Genomic DNA, 17,859 nt, shown 5'->3' on the forward strand with positions numbered 1-17,859 from the left:
AATAAATAAGATAAGTTGGATCCCTGTCCCCAAAGGGCTCACAGTTTTAAAAATAAACATAAGATAGACACCAGCAACAGTCACTGGAGGTACTGTGCTGGGGGTGAACTGGGCCAGTTACTCTCTCCCTGCTAAATAAAGAGAATCACCACATTAAAAGGTACCTCTGCCAAGTTAGCAGGGGTTAACTTGGTTAGCAGGCTATCCATATTATATCAGCTTTCTAGGGAAATAATTGATTCATAAACTAGTTGCTTTCTTGGATTAGATACTGGTATTAAAGAAACCCCTAGCTCCATTCAGTTGACACTACTATTCTGCACATTTTGTAAAGAAAACAAAATTATAACTTATGTCATTATTTATTAGAAAAAAACTATGTAATGCCTACACTTAATTAAATTAATTTTTTTCTGTCCTGCTTGCATTGCAGATCTAAACAGATATTAATTGAATTAATTAGTACTCTCTGATCCTGATTGTACTCAGTCTGCTTTTCTGTTCAATATGCTTCATTCCTCTGCCCTGAAAAACATTTGATGGCCTTGCTTTTTAATGAAAGCTGTATACTTGTAGAAAGAAGTGGAATTGCTGGTGGTTTCCCACACATTTATTAACTTCACTTTCTCTCCTGTTTAACCACAGATGAACAAAAGGCCAAGTCAAGGCAGATGGCAGGAAATAGTCTCCCTTTTAATTGAATGGTTGTAAGTCTTTGGAAAGGAAGAGCAGATTCATACATCAAGCTTAAGTGCAGAGACTATTCAAAATGACTAGTTCATCGCTACCCTTTCACAGGTCACCATTGGCGGGGGGGGGCGGGGTGGAAAGATGGGTTAAGGAGACTTTAAGAACTTTAAAAACTAATTAATTGTCTTGGAAACCTGCTGCTGTCTAGGGCTTTATCAGCAATCCCAGGATGGGATCTGATCATACCTCCCCTCAATCTGGCCCATATGCATGGCAGGTTGGATCCAACCATCCAAGACTGATCTGGTGTCTCAAGGGATCAGCATCAGTCTCCCAGTGCCTATTAAAACCAGTCCTGGAAATTTGAATGGCTTGATAATGTGAAAGATATTGGAAAAAATACTGAGGAGAAAAAACTCTCCGGAAATAGTTGCCGTCAGTGTTGGCAATCTGAATGGAGGGGAGTGGGAATGACGCTGATTCCCCTCCACCTCTGACATCTCCAGATCACTATGAAGGAGCATTAAGCTTGAATGCAGATTATACACGAAGCTCTGATTACATGGTTGATTGTCATATTTTATCTGGGAAATTGGGAAATGGGCCTGTATGTCCTAGATATTTTTATTATACTTTTAAAAAACTTTTGTAAACCGCCTTGGGATTGTTTTTAATGAAAGGTGGTATATAAATTTAACAATAAAATAAAAATATTATGCATGTAGGCCATATCATATGTTAACATTATGCCACAAATAGATGTCTGTTGTCTATATCTGTGGTCACTGCAGGTGGGCTCCCACTTCCCTCCATATATATGGGGTTGATCAGGGGAAGGTATAATCGGACCTGGCCTCCAACAATTTTGCATAGTTGTTACCTGGACAAGTAACCAATGCTTTAGATAGAACAACAGAGGTTCTTGTGGTACCTTAAAGACTAACAAATAATAAATTTCTGGTGAACTTTAAGGTGCTACAAGAGTCTGTCATTTGTGCTCCAGCAGATTAACATGGCTACCTCTTCTTCAGAACAGTAAGCTTCAGATTGTGTTCTAGGGTACCCTGGAATTCTTTGGCTGTTTTTCTAGAGAATTCTTAATGCTAGCCAGCTTCTGTAAAGATAGTTTGTCCTGCCCTCCACTACTAGTCTTCTTCTATAATGTATAGTTGCAAGAGAGTGTGTTTGGATGTAGTCTAGACTACATTTCCAGATCTATGGGTCAATAGCCTGGCTTGGCAATGCATGAAATGCATGTGTCAGAGAAGACATCCCAGAATCCTCTGCAATGCACTGGGTTCTCATGACAGCTGTTCAGGCTTCCTCTACAGATGAATCAATGTGCAAATGCTTGCTAGAAGAGACAAAGTTTGAAAACGTCAGCTTTAGAACATTTACCTCTTTCTTTACGGAAGCTCTAGAGCACTTTTAATAAAGTACAATGTTTATTCCTGTGTTTCTACAATCTGTCTTTATCATTTTGACCTTAATAACATACAAAAGATATTTAATGATGTGATCATGCCCATATAAAGGTTGGTAAGCACTATAAATGAGCAGTATACATAAGACACTTGCAGGAACATGAGGTTACTAGTATAGCACCATTAGTAGAAAAAATAATAATTAGTGAATGGAGCAATCTGAGTGGTTGCCTGGTTATCAATCAAAGATGTGGTTCACAGAGGTTAAAATTGCACCCTCCCGCTCTTCATTAATCCCCAACAATGTTTTAATAGCTGGTATTTGTGATGGGGCATCTGATCCATTGCTTGAGTTAAATATAGCCCTGTCTAGTGTAAGGAGAAGATTTAATGGGAAATGGTTGGCATTCCTTCTTTCTAAAGCACAGAGAGAAAGAGGCAGTGAGACAGGCACACATAAACATACCAGTCAGTGGAGAGTGAAAGGGGAAAGGCAAGCAAGCAAGGCAGACAGGCAAAGAAGACAGTGGACAAGATACTAAAAACAATTGGCACCCCACACATTGGGATTATAGTATATCACTTGCAATATCCAGTATGGTGGTCCTCAGTCCTGTCGCTTTGGGATTTTATCTTCAGCTCCTTTTCTGCTTCGCTCTGTCTCAGACCTCCTTTGTTGACAGTGTTTTCTCAATCTCAGCAGGTAAATGATAAAACTGCTTTGTCTCATGGTGATATACATTGTTGTGGGTTTTTGTGTTTTTCATTTCCCCTACTATCCTAACCACTCAGGATTATAAGGGGCTTGGAAAAAATATCTGATTGCAAGTGTATGCTGTATTGCAAAACTAAGAGAGCTGGTCATTTTTCTTGTAAAATCTGTTCTTTATGCTTTGTCTTATTATTCATTTCAGACTAGCCACACCTGCTAAATAATAACAAACTCTACTTTCATTCAGTAAGAAGCTGGCTGTTACGCATCTAGCCTGCTTTATTTCAGCATCAGGTGTTCACCGGAAGGTCTGCATGTTTGTACATTGCATGGATTTAAATGAAGTTGGTGAGAGAAGAGACAAATGAATCACAATGTATATCCGCTGCTATTAATAACTCCCTGACCTCGTCTGGAATTGCTGGACTTAAATTGGACGTTAGCAGAGTAAACATCTTCTGTCTATGGCAGTGACACGAAGAGATATTTGGATGAGTTTTGTAACGAACAAGATTTCAGGCATGGAAAAACCCAGATAGGCATAAGGCAAAAGACATGAGTTATCTGAGTAGAGGGAATCCTACTTTATAGTTTAATCCAATGGGCTTTCCTTCAGCTCTGTGCAATGGAGAAGAGACAGAGAATAGGAAAGAACTCTATTCCCATATTTCTTTTTATCCTTTTTTACATTCTCTGAGGGAATGTTACTTTTTTAGGATACATAGAGCCCAAGGAAAACTGGATTCAAAAAATTGTATACTATTTTGAGCTACTCTGAATTCAGATTCCTGTTTTGTACCTTCATCCTAATTGGAAACCATGCTTGTTTGGAACAGCATGCAAGTTAAAAGGTGTATGTCTGAAAGATGAACTTCACAGCAATATCTTAGAGAGACATCGTGTCTTTTTACCTACTGGTCTTGTTAATGAAAGCAATGATGGGAAGGATTCTGGGGAGGTCCTTTAAAGAGCCAAGTAGGATGTAGCTGTTGTGTAAGCCTTTTTGAATTCTGAAAAAACTAATTTCCATGTCATTCTTTTAGGATTGTATGTTTCTTATAAATTCAGGCTTTTCAGAAAATGCAGTAGAATTTAGTGATCATAATATTCTAATAAGAATCTGGAAGTGTTCACTATAGCTGTGTAATCTTGTATTTGCTGCACTGTAAATAAACATACCTAGACAGAGATATAAGTGGTACTTCCTGATAATTCAAGGTAAAGTATGTTTTATTAGAAAGAAAGACAAAATAAAATTGGAACAAATGCAACATAAGATAACAATCCACTAGGTTTTTCCTGAAAGACATTTTATATTTGTATCAGCTACATTTAATCAGGGAACAGTTGCTTACTCCCATTGCATCCTTCCCCTCCTCCTTTATGGACATTCATAAACTGTTCATTAATACTTCAACAGGTAGAATAGAGAGCTTCCGTTTGAGAAAAATCTTATCATTCATAAAAATAACCTAATATTTTGGAATAAAGGCATACTCTTTACTTGGCTACTACCTATGAAAATAGTCTGGACCAGCAAATGAAAAGAAATGAGCCCATCAACATTAAAAAAACAAAACAAAAAACCCTGGATAAATAAAACTTGGGAAAACTAGTGATCATGTCCAAACTTAACTGCCAAATTCAAGAAAGATATCTGCTAAATTCTATAAAATATGGGTTCTGTTCTGAAATCCCTGGTTTCTCCTCAAAAGAATAAAATGAAAGCCAATGTGTTTAAATATCTGTCCCTATATGGATTCTTTTTAACCTGTTGAACTTTCACTTGTCTTAGGGGTGTGTGTGTGTGTATGTGTGAAATTTGTTCTTTTTTGTTTTTTTGCAGCAGTATTCCTTGGCATAACATTTGTATGTATTACAAGTTTAATAAAATGTTCTATAATCTGACAGCACAGGCAGCCCTTGCAAGCCTTTTAAATGAGGCTTACTCTGTAGTGTGTGTGTACACAGAAGGATCATAGGGATAGATGTACATTCAAGATGTTTTCTGAAATCGGACTTTCAAAACAAGTCCCTTTCAAATGGGACTTTCAAACCAAGAAGAAAATATATATGCTTTCTTTTCCATAATTGTTTCCTACTATCCTGTGACATTCTGAGATAGATATAAAGTAATATTCAATTAGTGCTACAGAAGGTTAATGAACATGCCTACAGATATCATGGAAAAGATTCTGTAAGAATACATTGGACTGCTTTTCATTTTCTCCTGTTGTCTTTCTGGATATTTGACTGACCTTAGACCACCAGCAATACTGAGGAATTCAGCAGACTGTTCAAATTGCTCAATAATTTCTGAGTTAAACTCTAGTCAAGTTAATAGAAAAGTTAATCCTCTCCCCCATTAAATGATGTTCAGAAAACTAAAGCATTTCTTCACATGGAAAGTAACTTCTTTAACCAGAAGCATTTAGGAGTATCATTGTCTATAGGAAATCTTCTGGCTTTTGTCTACGTTGCTTGGGTGTTGTGGTCTGTGTAAGAGTTCCCCTGACCTGATAGTGTTTCAGCCACTGGCTGTGTAGATTCCAACATCTTTTTTCAGTATGACTTTCCACACTTAGACACCAAAAGAAAAAAAAGAAAAGGCTGAAATCCTGACCAAAGAAGTGTGGGTGCTCCTGCCATCAGCACCCACACAGCACTAGCCTCTGCACTGGTCTATGTGCTTTCCAAAACACAGGCAGTCTTGAACAAGAGTGCAAATACTTTTAGGAGTTCTCCCAGACTCTGGAACCACTCTGTTAGAGTGGATGCACCTCCCTTGACCCTCAGTGATGCATTTCTGCTCAGATTGAGGGAGGGCTGCTAAAAACATTTGTGCTCTTGCTCAAGAGTGCCCATGCCTTGGAAAGTGGGCATCACAGGAGCTAGCGCTGTCTGGGTGTGGATGTTCAGAGTGCCTGCACTTTGTTGGTCAGGATGTCAGCCAAAGGCTCTATTTATCAATGTGGTTATGATTGCGCAGCTGAGCAAGCAGGCCAAGTCTTAGCTTTTGGCTGAACCCTGGGACTCAGCTGGAGACTCACTCCAGTAGTAGAGTATTCTCCTTGGTGGTGGTTGCAATTGGGAAGGCAAGATGGAGCCTCCAGGAGGGCATGGCTTAGGCATGCCTGCATTTGCTCCAGGGCAAAATGTCATCTTGCAGGTCAATCGCCCCTGCAACCCCTGCTGTTGGCTTTTTAGAAATGGATTTACAACTGTCACTTTAAAGCTGAAGTCTTAGTACCTAGAGTTGTTTTCTGCTACCAAGATCAAGTACTAGAATATGTGGACTATGAGCATTTTTCATATTAATTCAGAAATGTGCCTCTGAGCATGTGCAGGATGCAGGACCTAGCCACCATAGGCTGTCCCAATATTTTTACATTTAAGGTGCAGGGCCTTTAGGCTGGATTGAACACTGGCATCTTTCTATTAAGAAATTAAGCAATTGATTTTCGACACATCTAATTCCTGCTTACAGCACCAGATTAACCCATAGGCTAATGTGGCTGTAGTCTTAGGTCCTCAGATTTCTAGGTCTTACTTTAGGCTCGCTGTTGTTTCCTGCCTTTCTCTTCCATTAGCCTTAGGCCCAGCATAACCTTAGTCTGGCCTATAATGGCTAGCACTTTTTAATGTGAAACTGGCAAAATGTCAGTGTCAGTTGAGAAGAATAACAGCATAGTCTTCTGCACTCCTTCTGGCTTGTGTCCTACAGACTTCCTATTTGTAGTAGTAGTAACAGTAGAAATTACATGTGTTAGTGTGACTGCTTTCACCCTTTGCACCAAGCTGCCTGCTAAGATAGTGTGGCAATGTAGGTCACACTTGAAGATAGTTTGATGGATGCAGCAGCAAATGGTGGTGGTGGTGGTGTGTGTGTGTGCGTGCCATCACTAACTCAACACTGCAGCTAATCTCTTGATGTCAAATCAAACCAATGCTTTTCAATGAAGCCAGTTCATATATTTCACTACAAGTCGATGCGTTCAATAACCAAGTGATGGGAAATGCTAGTGTCCATGCATGTGTAAATATGACCTCTTAAGTAAGTTCTAGAACACCACCTAATGGTGCAGTGGGGAAATGACTTGATTAGCAAGCCAGAGGTTGTCAGTTCGAATCCCGGCTGGTATGTTTTGCAGACTATGGGAAACACCTATATCGGGCAGCCACAATATAGGAAAGATGCTGAAAGGCATCATCTCATACTGTGTGGGAGATGGCAATGGCAAACTACTCCTGTATTCTACCAAAGACAACCACAGGGCTCTGTGGTCACCAGGAGTCAACACCGACTTGATGGCACACTTTACTTTCTGAAGCAGAATAGGAAAATATTACTTTGCCTCAATAAGTACTTTTCCCCCAGGCCATGATACATGCAATGGATGACAGATCAGTGTTCTCACTGTACTAAAAACATCTGTGGCATATTTTGCACATTACAATCGAGACATATTTTCCTACATGTTGGTTAGGAAGGTTGCAATATGAAAAGCAGAACTAAAGCGCAACCAGAGAACAGCTGTCCTTATTTCTGGTCAAGCACTGGAGCACACAATTAAGAATAATCTGGGAAAAGCCTAACCCCTTTGACTCTAGGACAGGGTTTCTTAACCTTGGGCCCCCAGATGATGTTGGACGACAACTCCCATCATCCCCAAACATGGCCTTTGTGGCTGAGGATGATGGGAGTTGTAGTCCAACAACATCTGGGGGCCCAAGGTTAAGAAACCCTGCTCTAGGACATCCCTGATCTCATTGCAGGATGCAGGCTCAACATCCCTTCCTAGTCCTGGCAGCAACCTCATCATCCAAGAGACCAGATGCACTGAAACAGTTGTCACCATAAAATCAAAGGAATTTAAAACTGCTTAACTATTACTGGATTGCACACAAAATGAAACCACGTGGTAGCAATAGGCAACTAGTAGCCCTGAGATGGAAACGATCTGGGCCCCATCATATCCCTTCCCCAGTGTCCTCTTTCTGTTTTGTGAGACACACAGGTAAAGGGCTCACACACAGGTAAAGGGCTTTAGCGTCTCCTCCCCACTGTGACCAGCAACAGAGATTCTGTCAGGGTTTCCCCCATTATGTACCCTAGCTGCCAACAGATGCTTTGCAAGCTGCTTTAGAGGGTCATTTTTAGTGGGGGATGGGATGGGGAAAGGGTTAAAAATATAAACCCTATCGTATTTTTAACCCTTCTCTCCTTGCCACCCCCATCCCCCGAAAATGATTCTCTAAAGCAGTCCTCAATGTCACATTCCAATTTCAACTGCACCCCCAGCTTCCCCCCCCCAGTACGAAGAGTTCTTGCCATTCCTAAGCACACCTCTTAATAAAGTAATTAATCTAGTGTGCAATTTGGCCCTGAGAGGAAAGGGTTAAAGAGTCCTTTCCCTGTGTCTCCATGACAGTTAGTCAGTGGGTGGAGCCCATGTGGCTGGTCCTTTGGACCTTGTTCATTTCAAATTGTGGCCCTGTTAAAAATTAATTGTTGACTAGAATGCTATGGTTTATGTGAGAACAGGAATATCTAACTGGCTCAGCAGCAGGCATCCCACCCACCTCCCATTCATTTATTGATGTGACTGGTGTGAATTCAATGATGTGAATGGAATTTGCAACAGATGGCAGGGTTTGTCAAACCTTCTGAAAGTCTGTTACCAAATATTTGTTCATTTGATAAAGTATAATCACCTATCATATCATAGATCCCAAGGAATAATCTCAATCATAAGAGAACTGGAAAGCACTAATAGGGTCATAAAATGCACATGAAATGTAATATTATCTCCTCAAATTTCAAACATACATATTTTATAAGAAAATAATAATAATCAAAAATGATAATGATAAACAAATGATACAGGAGAACCTCATTACTCGTGGGGGCTCCTCGCCTACTACAGTGAGTAATGGAACTGCGAGTAACAAGTTATTAGGGCTATAGGGAAAGGAGGCTTAGGTTCCAGGGTGGAGGGGAAAATTTAAAAAATGCCCCCGCATTGATGCAGAACTTACTGTGGCATGATCAGCAAGGTCCCCCATGTGCCCCTGAATGCCCCCCACAAAGGAAAAAAATGCCTCTGAAAACCATGAAAAATGGGGGGGGGGATTTTTCAGTTCCCACAAAATGGCTTCTTGAGACAAAATGGACAGCAGAAGTGACTTCCATGGTCACGTCTGAACATCTAGGAACCACAGATAATGGGTTTTAACCCTATCTTATCCATGGATCATGGAAATGGGTGTATATTAGATAACCCACGGATACGCGGAACCACAAATAACAAGGTTCTCCTGTAATCCAGAGATGATAGACACTCATTTGTCTATTATAAGAGTACAAATATCCAATGCTGTAGAAATATGCAGAGAGGAAGATATCACGTGCATCTAAATTTGTAGAAAAATGGTCCAAGGATGGTTCAGTTGCTCACCATAGAAGCCAAATGTGTTTGACCCACCAAGGGTCTTCCTCAGTGTCGACAAATAAAGAATATCTACCTCCTTGCAATCAGTCCAGAGGAAACTGTATCTTCTGCACAATTTCCCATATCACACAGCAAAGCCCAAGAACATCCTAAGTAGGCTCTCAAACACCAGAAGTGTCCATGCCTACTTAGGAGTGCATCCTCACACTCCGCTGCTGCCCCCAGAGTAGTAGAGGGAGTGCAAGGACACACGCCTTAGTAGGCATGGAGCAGCAGGGATATAGCAAAGTTGGAGTGGACCCCAGGACAAAAAGTGAAGATGAGCCCCTGCTGCACCTTCTTCTTTGGAGATGTGGGTGGGGGAGAAGGAAAGAACAAGCTGTCACTCCACTGGCAGGCCCCCTTTCTCTCAGGGGTGCAGGCACAGACATTGGTTCACCCTAGCTATGCCTCTGGCATGGAGCCTCCCCGTCTTTTAAGCTGCACTGGCGGGATTTAAAGCCATGGAAACAGCGACCTTGCTTGTGTCTTAGACAGGCAGCTCACTGTGTGGTTTGTGAACCATTAATAAGGGATTTGGGTCAAAGGATCAGGCTCCTTCCCAACCTTGGTATGAAGATTAGGAGAGGGACCAGCCGGAGCCATATCCCAGGCCTCTCACAATTAATCTATGTACTTTCAGCACATCTGAAAAGGGCTATTATTAATATTTCATATGTGGTTTAGCTTAGACTGTAGTAAATGTTTAAAGATTTATGGAAGGCAAGGCACAGTCGGAAGGGAAACCCCTCCACTTTGGTCTGTAGTGCTGTTATGCTTTAGTGCTCCTGCACATATTTAGGTGTCCTAAGCCTGGAATCCAAGATAATTATTTCTATCTGGCAACAGAAGGGAGCTTCTTGTTGGAGGACCCTAGTTTAAACACTGTGCCTGCCAAGCATAAGCTCAGTCACACGAAATAGCCACACCATTCCTGAATGATGACTTATCTTTCCTATCATTATAAAAATACTCCCAGCTATTTTCCAGTTATATTTGAAAACCAGTGGCCTTAGGGGCCTTTTATTCTTGTCCCCATATGTCTTCCCATGGCAACATGTCACAAACAGAGAGGTTAAGAAACATTGACATGGTGGTAACTAAGAAAATAATATGGGGAAATCCAAGGAACTGATTGACATGGAATATTGCAGTGAGCAGTGGCTATTTGTATCTTGCTCTGAAGAAGAAATATAGATTTACAAAGTATAACTTTCCAACTTTCACCCAGCTCAGCTACTCTGGTAGGATATAGCCATTTTGTTCCTGGAAATATGGAATGATCCTTGTCAGCTCCAGCCAACCGGATTTCTTGGTGCTGAAACATCATTTCTAGAGGAGATGTTTCAGGGTGTTACGTTACGTGGTTGAACATGTGATTGTAATTCTGCATTTTCATGTAATTACGTTACAGGAAAACAACAGTTGGTAGCAGCAGATCTGGAGCTGTGAATAGCTGCAGAAGTGTCTTTTAATGTATTTTCTCAAGGGAACATCTCTTGCTAAATATAACATGGTATTAGTACTGTACTTTGACAACTGCTTTATATACTTGGTACACGGTGCAATGCGCCATTTTATCCTGTTAGGCAAAGTAAAGATTCCTTTAGGATTTGCTGTTGTCAGGTTGCCACTGGGGGCAATAGATGCTAATGGCCAGTTTGTTTTCTTTTTGATTAAAATATATTATTTGAGTAAGTTATACTTACCTGCATGGTAGAAGGGTCTGAACCTGATTTGGCCAGATTGAGCATTGAGAATGTTTGCCAGATGAGTGGCAAAGCAGCATTTTTTAAAAAATAATTTCCTTTAGGATTGGGACAAGACTGGACCAGAATGATCTTGCTTCAGAACAATGACTGCTGCCAGTGTGCTTGCTTCTTGACCCTATGGTTGCTAAGCCTGTAGATGTGTAAATAAGAAAGACATCACAAGTCTCTTAGAGCTGTTGCTTTTTAAAAAGTAATTCTTAAAAACAATTTAGCAATTTCTTCTACATATATGCAGCTCCTCATGAATGCAGCAATTTAAAGGCTTAAAAGTAAAGGTTACCATTTCATTTGCATTTACTACTGTTCTTGCTAAATTGTGAGATGTCTGTCTGTGTGACTGTCTGTATGTTTATGGAGTAGCATTGTGAAACTCCCTAGTCCTTCCAAAATAAAGTCCAACCACAATCTAGAATAGTGCAATACAACTCCTGTTAAAAACATTGTATAATACTGTGATGCAAATACACACAATAAAATGTAAAACACAACCTATTAAGAATAGAGTGCAACTAAAGAAAACTTTTCAAACAATTAACTTCCTGAAATGCCTGCTTGAATAAACAAATCCTTACCTGCTTTCTAAAAGCATTTTATGTTGGACTGAGACAGCACCCATTTGGGGTGAAAATTCCAGTATTGCAGCCACCAGTTAAAAGGCTCTGTGTCCATGCAGACTTTATCTAGTAAGTGGTTCTTAGTTTGTTTTATATTTATAACTTGCCTTTCAAATTAGCAGGCAGGACCAGGCCAAGATCTTATGGTTTTGTATGCCACCTCTTCCAAACACCACCATCACTACCGCCACCACCAAACTCCTCTCATAAAATAAATACTTTGCTGCCATAAAAGACTTATTCACACATTATGTCCAACACTCATGCAATATAAAGCTATTCAGACATGATGCTTTATCTAGAGGAGAGCTGGTCTTGTGGTAGCAAGCATGACTTGTCCCCTTAACTAAGCAGGGTCCGCTCTGGTTGCATATGAATGGGAGATTTTATGTGTGAGCACTGTAAGATATTCCCCTCAGGGGATGGAGCCACTCTGGGAAGAGCAGAAGGTTCCAAGTTCCCTCCCTGGCATCTCCAAGACAGGGCTGAGAGAGATTCCTGCCTGCAACCTTGGAGAAGTCGCTTCCAGTCTGTGTAGACAATACTGAGCTAGATGGACCTATGGTCTGACTCCGTATATGGCAGCTTCCTATGTTTATGAATGCACAGATGATGTACACTCGTACATGTCTTTGTAGGAATGACTGTACCTGTGTTCATATTAAAAGTGGACCTGTGGTCCCCTCCAATGAATTGTATACATAGGAACTGTACTGCTGTGCCTGAGTTCAACATAACATATGACTAGCTCTATCTGTGTAAAAATCTGTACCTGTGTACACTGTGCCCTCATTGTATGAGTGTTGAACATAACATGTGAACAGGACTTTCATGCACACAAGTACAAATCTGCACACAGGTAATATTACATTGAACACAGCTGCAGCAGTGCACTACTATGCATTTGAGGGGCCTGTACCCAGGTTCATTTTTAAAATGAATGCAGGTACAATTATTCACACACACAAAATCCATGGTTGTACAGACATTTGTACACTTGTACAACATAATGTCTGAAGAGGACTTTAATAGGACACAAATGGCCCATTCACACATTATGTTCAATACTTGCACAATGAGTGTACAGTGTACACAGGTACAGTCATTCATATGTAATGCTGAATGCAGGTACAACAGTACACTTCCTATCTGTACCATGCATTTGAAGGTCCTGTACCCAGGTTCACTTTTAAAATGAACACAGGTAAAGTCACTCACACAAAGTTGTGTATGAGTGTACAGACATCTGCACACTTGTACAGCATAATGTCGGATTCAAGCTAAAATCTACCACCAGAAGCAGCTTTTGTGCCTAATGACAGGCTTAGCTTTGCCACAAGGACCCTCAAAGAGGGTTAAAGATTATCTCTTTCCTAGAACTTTATCCTTTCCACTTTTCTTTATCACTGAAACTAAAAAAATTGTTTATTGAAAATCAGTTTGCAAAACATATTGATAATACTGAAGATAAATTGTAGAGCTGCAGTAAACTTGCCTAGCCAAGACAAATATCCTCCATGTGCCCTTGGGTTCTTCCATCAAAAATACCATGGTCCTGTGTGGCCAGTTGGAGAACGTTGGGACAGCATCCAAGGGAAAGGCAGAGTTTCCAGTTGGGGAACTCCTGGAGTTGATAGGGTGTCTAGGGTAGCTGGGAAGCACAGTTGATACCTAATATATGAATAAGGCCAAGGGAATGAACAGCAGTTATATTATACTACAGCTGTTTAATAGCAGCGACTCATTTGTCTTGTGACCCCACTGAATTTCACTTGGATACTCTGCTACATTATTTTATCTCCCACATTGGGTCACAAGTTACCTGGTTTTCTCTGAAGAGGCAGAAAAATCTAAAAGTATTTTTCTCTTAATGGATACATTACAATGTGCTAACAGAAGCACAGTGTTACAGTTCTGAATCTACAGTTCTAAAATATGAAGAGAATCCCAGTTATTGAGCCCCTGGTGGTGCAGTGGTAAAACTGCTGCCCTGTAACCAGAAGGTTACAAGTTCGATCCTGACCAGGGGCTCAAGGTTGACTCAGCCTTCCATCCTTCCGAGGTCGGTAAAATGAGTACCCAGAATGTTGGGGGCAATATGCTAAATCATTGTAAACTGCTTAGAGAGCTCCGGCTATAGAGCAGTATATAAATGTAAGTGCTATTGCTATTGCTATTGCTATTGCTATCCAGATTAAAAGAGAGTGCAAGCATTTCTAAGTAAAGCGGGCATAGTTCAAGTGTATGTGGAAGTTGTGCCTTTTGATGGTATGGAAATCACCCTTCTGCATTTCAAACCAAATGTGATTTTTCCTCAGAAGCAACTATATTTCTTACTAATTGGCTTGTTCTGGTTCAGATAATGCTGTCTCCGCCCACATGATAAAGAAAGGGGCACACAAAAAGGAAACTTGTCATGATGCCTTCCACAGAGGCGTATCTAGGGAAAATAGCACCTAGGGCAAGCACTGAAATTGAGCCCCCCATCCAAACATCTGACACCCATCTTTCAGATAACTTTACCATAATATCAGCTGAAAAATACAAGTCTTTTAATATTTCAGAAACTGTTTAGCAGTGGACGTAGCCAGACCAAAAAATGATGGAAAACTACAAATTTCAGTATGCTGGGGCTCATGAAATACCCAAATACTATGTGGAGGTGTACTTGGAAAACTAAACAGAAGTGCCTGTCTAATTCTCTACTATGCATTGTAGCATCACTATTACAGAAGTTTTAAAAATAAATGGAGAATTAGACTTTTCCCAGATACTCTGAAAATAATTAAAGGATATGCAGAGTAAACTGTGTCACTGCTTGGAATATATTCTCGTATTTCAGAAATCAATTAAAATGAGAGAAAGAGAGCAAGAAACTCCCAGGGGTCTTAATACTAAGGATTTCACACTGATTCAAAGACAAACTCGCCATTAACAGCCATATTATTAAGACATCACATTTAACTCACTTACCACAGGAAGCAAAGTAAAAGCAAATGAATACAATCCTAGCTCATTAACTTCAGCTCAGTATTCACAAGCCCTGATTCTCTGTACATGGTGCCAAACTGAATATGTGTACAGTGACTTATATTATCTTAAAATTTTTTTTAACCTGTAGCCCCTTCAGGGAACTTCCTAAAAGCCATGGAGGGTCTGCAAAGGTTCCCCCTCCCCCTGCTGGCCTATAGGGCCTTGCAGGGACCATTTGAATATGTGCAGTGGACATTTTTTAAAATATTTTTTTTTTAAAAAATGGCCGCTGAAAACAAAATGGCCACCGTGCATGCTCAAATGGCCTCTGTGAGGCCTGGCATGGCCTAGGGCCTCTCAGAGGCCAGTTGAGCATGCACAGTGGCCATTTTGTTTCCAGTGGCCATTTTTAAATAATTTTTTAATTTTAAAAAATGAGCCCCGCTTCAAGTGGCACCCGGGGCACATGCCCTGCCTGCCCTATCATAGATACGCCCCTGCCCAGTACCCTCCCAGCACTTACAAATAAATATCTGGAATGCATTTGGAGGGGCCATTTGGATCAACACCCCCCCAACACCACACGATAAAAGGAGGACCTGCTAGGAGGGTTTATGGATGTCTATGGAGGATGTCCTGATGAGTGTGCTCTCAGCATGTCTCCTTCCATAGGCAGGGACTGTATCCATAGACAGGGACTGCATTATTCCTTGCATTCAGCCTAGAAAGGGGGAGCAGGAGCATGCCAGCAAACTGTAATTTCCACTGACAAGCTCCTTGGTTATGTTCTACACCCATATTCACTGTTTACTTCTGCAGATAAGTGTTCAATGTGAACACATTCAGAGGCATTCATTGGTGTGGGATGCATGGCTAGCCAGTGCTCTACCATTGCTCTCTCCACAAATTCAGGCTGAATGCTTGAACAGGGCTCAAATTATTGTACTGTATATGTAATTATACACACCAAAGGCACCCATCTTTTTGTTTTACAGAAAAAACAACAACAGAGTGTCCATGTGACTCTCTGACCTGTGTGAATCAGATTACTATAACTAAAAAAAGCTTCTTCAACAAATGCTTTAAAAATAATACATCCCCAAAAGCAAGCCTTTAAATCTTACTAAGATTCTTGCTTTCACCCACCATTCCTGAAGTCTATCCCTGGTGCATGGTGCTGGCTGTGGTGATAATGGAACAGCTGCATAATGATTGCATATGTGAACTATTGTTAGTGCTACTATTCCATCTTCTTTTGGAAGTGTGTTGAATCAAGAGGAAAGAGTTGTGGTACATGAAGACCAGGCAGTGAATATTAATGGTTTAGTGAAAGACTTCTTGATTACAGAAAGGCAAGTGTAGACTAGGGATGTATGAACAAGTTCAAATCCAGTCATGGTCATGACCCAGGCCATGCAGGGGCCCATTGTGCATGCATGGTGGCCTCCAAAATGGCTGTCGCGATGGGCGAAAGGGCTGGAAAGGTCCAAAGACCGCCCAAACTGGGCAATTTAAAGCATAACGGAGGCTGGCAGGGGAAAGGAGAACCTCCATGGAACCTCTGCAGACCTTCTCCTCGGCCTTGGAGAAGCCCCCTGGAGGGGATAAGTAAAACAGGTTGCTCACTTGTAGCTGATGGGGTTTTTTTGGCGTATCCCCCCTCAAGCTAAGACAAACTGAACTGGGGGTGGGGGGTGCGGGGTGGGGGTGGGAGGGTGTTCCGAGGGGGGCAAAACTGAAATGGCCCAGTCCGGTCCGAGGCTGGTTTGGACTTGAACCAAACCTGGGGTTGGTTCAAGGTGTTGTTTAGATCAGTGTTTCTCAACTGCCGGTCCATGGACTGGTGTCGGTCTGTGAAGAGTTGAGTGCCGGTCCGTGCCTTGAGGAATTAATCCTCCACAATTTTGAGCTGGTGGGGGCTGCCGCTGCCGGGAGCTCTCCTGAGCTCCATGGATACTGGGCCCTGCCCCCTTTGTTTCAAAGATCTTTGAGAGATCTCTGTGTTCTCAGTGGGGAGTGGGGCGGTGGGGAGGAGGATTTGCCTTGGGAGCTATGCTCAGGGCAGAGACAAACCCAACCGCCTACTGCAGCTGCTAAAGACTCATTCTTCACAGAGATCCTGGGCCTCACATGAGGATGGAAGGAAAACAAAATAAGTAGTTTGCTTTTGACATGCTTCATAAAGACTAGTACCTGCTTTTCCTTACCAAGCGATTCAATCTGAGGTCCCTATTTAATGCAAAATGTTTCTGGCTTGCATGCCTAATGCAGATGGTTTTAATATTTAATGTTTCTTTTAAATGATTCTAATTTTAATGATATTAATGCTTATAATATTATTTTAATTGTAAACTGCCCAGAGATGCAAGTTTTGGGTGGTATAGAAATCTGATAGATAGATAGATAGATAGATAGATAGATAGATAGATAGATAGATAGATAGATGAACACACACACACAAACAAACTTAAACTTGAAACCGCTGGTCCGGGAAACTGCGCACAAAGAATGTACCGGTCCTTGACTCAGAAAACGTTGAGAAACACTGGTTTAGATGCCCACAGTGGCATGAGCAGTTCAGATTAGCCCACATTAAGCTGCTCAGAATTTCAGTCAGAGAAAATATAGGTTGACAACAGATGGATTATGGCATTGTGTGAACCCAAACTAAACACTCCATCTGGAAGTGTCCTTAAAAGACTCACTGCTTTTAGCTCTGAATGTTGGAGGGTTTGTGATCCCTGTTGTTTCGCATTGCCTCCTTTCCTTAGGCAAAGCCAGGAAGTCACAGTCACAATTTCTGGAATAATTATGATGATATCCAGCAGGTTGGGGGTGGGAATCTAGCATTAATAATTGGAAATGCATGCATGCCAAGAGTTCAGCAACGACCTAAGTGTTTTGTTAGAATTGAGCCATTACAAAATCCCACCTTTATTCCCTCTCATTGACTTACAATTCAAGCTCTTTTCCCAATTTGATAAAGAAGGAACTTTTCTCACTGTCAGTACCTCACACTCAGCCCTTGCCTCTGGAAATCAAGCCATCTTCTGTATAGCAATTTCTGTCATTAATTATTTTTAGGGCATGTGTTTTTCAAAAGCAGCATCCAGCAAAAATCATGGTGTATCTTCTGGTGCTGCTCATAAAGTATGCCTTTCGGATAAATTAACATACAAGTAA

At 41.1% G+C, this 17,859-nt stretch overlaps 1 protein-coding gene across 8 annotated transcripts in view; it reads left to right on the forward strand.

Annotated features, from left to right (window-relative positions):
* The first annotated feature begins 2,421 nt into the window (after positions 1–2,421).
* COLQ (collagen like tail subunit of asymmetric acetylcholinesterase) overlaps positions 2,422–17,859 on the forward strand; it is a 74,379-nt gene continuing 58,941 nt past the window's right edge. For 7 of the 8 annotated variants that reach the window (XM_053266125.1, XM_053266128.1, XM_053266130.1 and 4 more), the window contains exon 1: positions 2,678–2,817. In XM_053266125.1, the coding sequence (XP_053122100.1) occupies positions 2,712–2,817 (106 nt within the window). In that variant the 5' untranslated portion in view covers positions 2,678–2,711. Of the gene's footprint in view, positions 2,818–17,859 lie in introns of all 8 variants that reach the window. The other variant, XM_053266132.1, reaches the window with a different exon arrangement.

Source organism: Hemicordylus capensis, chromosome 6, assembly GCF_027244095.1.
Source record: "Hemicordylus capensis ecotype Gifberg chromosome 6, rHemCap1.1.pri, whole genome shotgun sequence".
Lineage (NCBI taxonomy): Eukaryota > Metazoa > Chordata > Lepidosauria > Squamata > Cordylidae > Hemicordylus > Hemicordylus capensis.